Source organism: Phalaenopsis equestris, unplaced genomic scaffold, assembly GCF_001263595.1.
Source record: "Phalaenopsis equestris unplaced genomic scaffold, ASM126359v1 Scaffold000012, whole genome shotgun sequence".
NCBI lineage: Eukaryota > Viridiplantae > Streptophyta > Magnoliopsida > Asparagales > Orchidaceae > Phalaenopsis > Phalaenopsis equestris.
In genome coordinates, this window is record NW_018164454.1 from 319,208 (window position 1) to 323,289 (window position 4,082).

Below are 4,082 nucleotides of genomic sequence, written 5' to 3' on the forward strand. Positions count from 1 at the left end.
TCAATTCTTTGAGCCAAGGCTTGTTCCTTCAAAGAAAAGACTAGCATCTTAAAGTAAAGCAACACTTTCAAAGCCTTCTAACAAGTAGATATCAAATTTTCTAAAAGTCAACCCTAAGTTTCTGAAGCTTTAACATTAATTGATTTGTTGTTCTATTGCATTTAATAATCTTAAAAAAAAAACTTCATTTTATTTGGCAAGTCATATAATAATTTGCAGAACTACTAGTAATCCACCAAAATAACCTTACATACCACCAAACACAGATTAAATTGCTTAAAGAATAGTTATTAGCTGTCAACAATGTAAATAATAATAACATCAAGCATGGCATTCAAAAACAAAATCATAGTAATACAACATGCATTTGTAGTTTAATGACACATAAAGCACACCATTTTCCTCTATTCACCACTATTGAGCAGCAATTTTAGTTATGTATTGCGCTTCCCTAGCAGTTCTTTGGTTTTAGGCTGGATGTTTATGTTGGTTTATTATCGAAGGGTTCGAGTAATTAGCATATCCATTCAATAGTGAAGCTTTAGTTATCTCAGTCAACAATTTCTTCTTTTATGATCTCTTTGGTTTGTGTCAAAAGGAGTGCACTCCATCATTTCAAAGGAGTTTCAGAAAGAATGAATCTCAAATGCAGTGTAAAATTACAATGTATTTAGGATTCATTCACTAGTTCATTTTTAATCAATTTGGAATTAACTAAATTTGGGTGAAAAATGTTGCTTGTCCCCACCGATTTCTGCCACTGAAACCTGCGCCGTGGCTTGTCCCCACCGATTTCTGCCACTGAAACCTGCGGCACGGCGCCCCTGCTGCGCCGTGCCACCGGCGACCGCTTGACACCGCCAACCACCTCACCACCTCACATATGTTGCCCACCACCGCAGGCCATCCGTCATCCGTTGCTCATGGCCGCTATACATCATCGTCCACCACATTTGCCCTTCGACTATGTATTTTACATTGATTTTATTTTTTCTAAACCAAACAAAGAAATATCAAGTCCTGCATTTATTTTACATTAAACCAAAGAGCTTAAAGTATTCCAAATACATAACATTACTTTTACATTGTATTTCTTTTTCTGCAAACCAAACAACTAATTAATAGTATTTTGCACTTTTTTTTTTTTTTTTTTTTTTTTTTTTTTTTGGGTAATTACAGCAACAACAAAACCTTTATCCCACTAAGTGGGATAGCTAATATGTGGATTTGAATCAATTAAGTTGGATACAAAATGAGTATACCGCATATGAAATGCAAAGGTTTTAAAAATTTGAATGTCTGGATTGAAGAAAATGAAATGCAAAGTAAAATATCTGAGAATTTCAAACTCACACTCTAGTTCATTTCTCGTGTGTTCCAAACTCTCTGAATTTGGCCAAATTCCAAATACACTGCAAGCTGTGTTCGTTGCCAACCATAGAAAGTGAGATTTGGAAACTTGACGAGTTCGATAAAGTTCATACATGCAAGGACAAAAGATAAAATAAAATTGTTTAGCATAATTTGACACTTAATGCATGCTTATCAGGTTACCAAACTCTCCTTTTAGTTGCATTTGATGATCAAAACACAGAAAATAGACACAGAGTTTCAGCCTTCTGTATTCATAATGACAGAAACTTGCATTAATAAATAAATAAGTTATGCATTAGAATAACCTAAAATTCTGACTATCACTTATTCTTATTTTTCCTTCCATCCTTCCCACGAGATGCAAATTTTTTGCTGGTTTTCTTCTGTAGCTTCCTCCGCTTTGCTAACCCTTTCATAGGTCTTCTCTTAACTGGAAGCTTATGATTCTTTTCCAATTTATTTCCCAGCTTGGCAACTGTATCTACTGGCTCCAAGCCATCATTTTCATTAACAATTTCGCTTGTAGTAACTGTAATAGTCGTATTTGTATTTTCATATGTTTTCGTTGCTGTAAGAAAATCATATTTTATAAGATAAGAACTAGATATTAACAATAACTGAAGCTTTATTACAGGAGAATAAACACATCATGAATAGAGTTGAGAGGTATTTCAAAGCTTTTTCTTACCTGAAACCGAAGGAATTGTGGTTGATCCATCTTCAGCATCATTTTCTGCATCTTGTTCCAAGTCTGAATCAGGCTCCTTAAGCTGGCCCTTTAATGCTAATTCTTTCGCTTCTTTCCTCTTTATTTTTTTTGTGATAGAAATTTTAATTTATTAGTACAGCCAAAAGTAACAAGATTGCCTAGTTGGATGAGTTGTGCCTTAATAAATGATGAGTGACAATATTGCAATTAAAATGACATGAAAATTGGACTTAATATACTATATACAAATTGCAATTTATTGTATGAGCTGACTCCCAATTGAAGAAAACAAGAAGATATTAAAGAAAGAAGTGAATGGAAACAATTTTGGAACATACAGCAACAACAAGCCATTATCCCACTAAGGTTGGCTACATGAATCCATTTTCTCCATTGTGTCCTATTAAATATCATATTTTTATTTAATTCTAAGAAAATAGGATCTTTTTTATACAACATACCCACAAGTCTTTTTAGGTCTACCTCTCAACCTTTCTTAACATAAGTAAAATCTAAAACATCTACTCTCCTAACTAGGTCTTCAAATGGTCGACATTTAATGTGACAGAATAATCTAAGGAGACTCTCTCTAATATTGTCTACCACTAGAGTTACACCAACCATTTCGCGGATATATTCGTTTTCCATTTTGTCTCTAAGTGTAAAGCTACTCATCCACCTGAGCATCCTCATCTCAACAACACTTAATTTTATGATTCTCTTTTACAAGTCAACATTTTGCACCATAAGGCATTGCAGGTCTCACCACCAGCTCATAGAATTTTCTTTAAAGTCTATGTGGTATCCTTTCTATCACACAATAAGCCTAATGCATTCCTCCACTTCAACCATCAAACTTGAATTCTACTAATAGCATCCCCATCCACATCACCATCACTTTTTAATAGCTTAATCATTCACTGTTACAAACCCGTCATTAGATCTACTACTATTAAAACTAGATTCCATGTTTTCAGTTTTAGATCTACTCAAGTGAAAATCGTTAGACGTTAAAGTTGACTTCCATAATTCAAGTTTTCGTAAGCTCTCTCTCCAATTTTACAGCACGAACCATATCATCAACAAAAAGCATAAACTATGGCACATCCTCCGATAAATGTCCAGTAAAAACATTCATAACTAAAGCTAAATCATATGGGCTTAAAGTTGATCCCTGATGTAATCCAATTGAAATAGTAAAAATTTGGTCAATCCATCTTATATTTGAACACAAATAACAGCTCTAATATACATATCTTTAATAACTTAATATAAGCAATATCAACATCTTTCTTTTCTAGCTCTCTAAAATATTTCTCTTGGAACCTTATCATAGATTTTTCTAAATTAATAAAAATCATATATAAATCCTTCACTCTCTCTACACTTCCCCATCAAATCTCTCAATATATGAATAGCTTCCTTAGTAAATTTGTCTGACATGAATCCAAATTGATTTAGAGAAATATTTGAATCACATCATAACCTAAGTTTAATTACTCTCCCATAACATAATGTATGGGGCATTAACTTTGCTCATCTATAATTTAAAAACTCTTGTACATCTCCTTTATTTACTCTTTTTCCACTCATCAAAAATATTTTTAATTTTAAAATAATATTAAAAATTTTAGTAAACTAAGAAATTCTTAGATCTCCTAAATATTTTCATACTTCTATTGGAATTGCATCTACTATTTTTTTCATACATCATTTTCTTTAATGTCTCCTTAACTTTCATTATACTAAAGCTACAACAAAAATTAAAAATATATATATTATTATTTACAATATCAAGATCACTAAAGTCGATTGTATTTTCACTGTTTTCATTGAATTTTTTTTTCAAAATATCTCACCCACCTATATTGAATATTCTCATCTAAAAAACTCATTTTGATTTTCATCTTTCACTTCATTTGAATTAAATTTTTACTTTTTTCTCTTTTTTTGGCTTATATATATATATATATATATATATATATATATATATAAGGAA

At 31.7% G+C, this 4,082-nt stretch overlaps 1 protein-coding gene across 1 annotated transcript in view; it reads right to left on the bottom strand.

Moving 5' to 3' along the window:
• Nucleotides 1-1,308: 1,308 nt before the first annotated feature.
• LOC110018333 (ribosomal RNA-processing protein 17) overlaps nt 1,309-4,082 on the bottom strand; it is an 8,611-nt gene continuing 5,837 nt past the window's right edge. Inside the window, exons 3-4 of the mRNA XM_020715611.1 lie at nt 2,063-2,180; nt 1,309-1,942 (exon numbers count right to left, since the gene is read on the bottom strand). Of these exons, the coding sequence (XP_020571270.1) occupies nt 1,695-1,942; nt 2,063-2,180 (366 nt within the window). The 3' untranslated portion in view covers nt 1,309-1,694. The remainder of the gene's footprint in view (nt 1,943-2,062; nt 2,181-4,082) is intronic.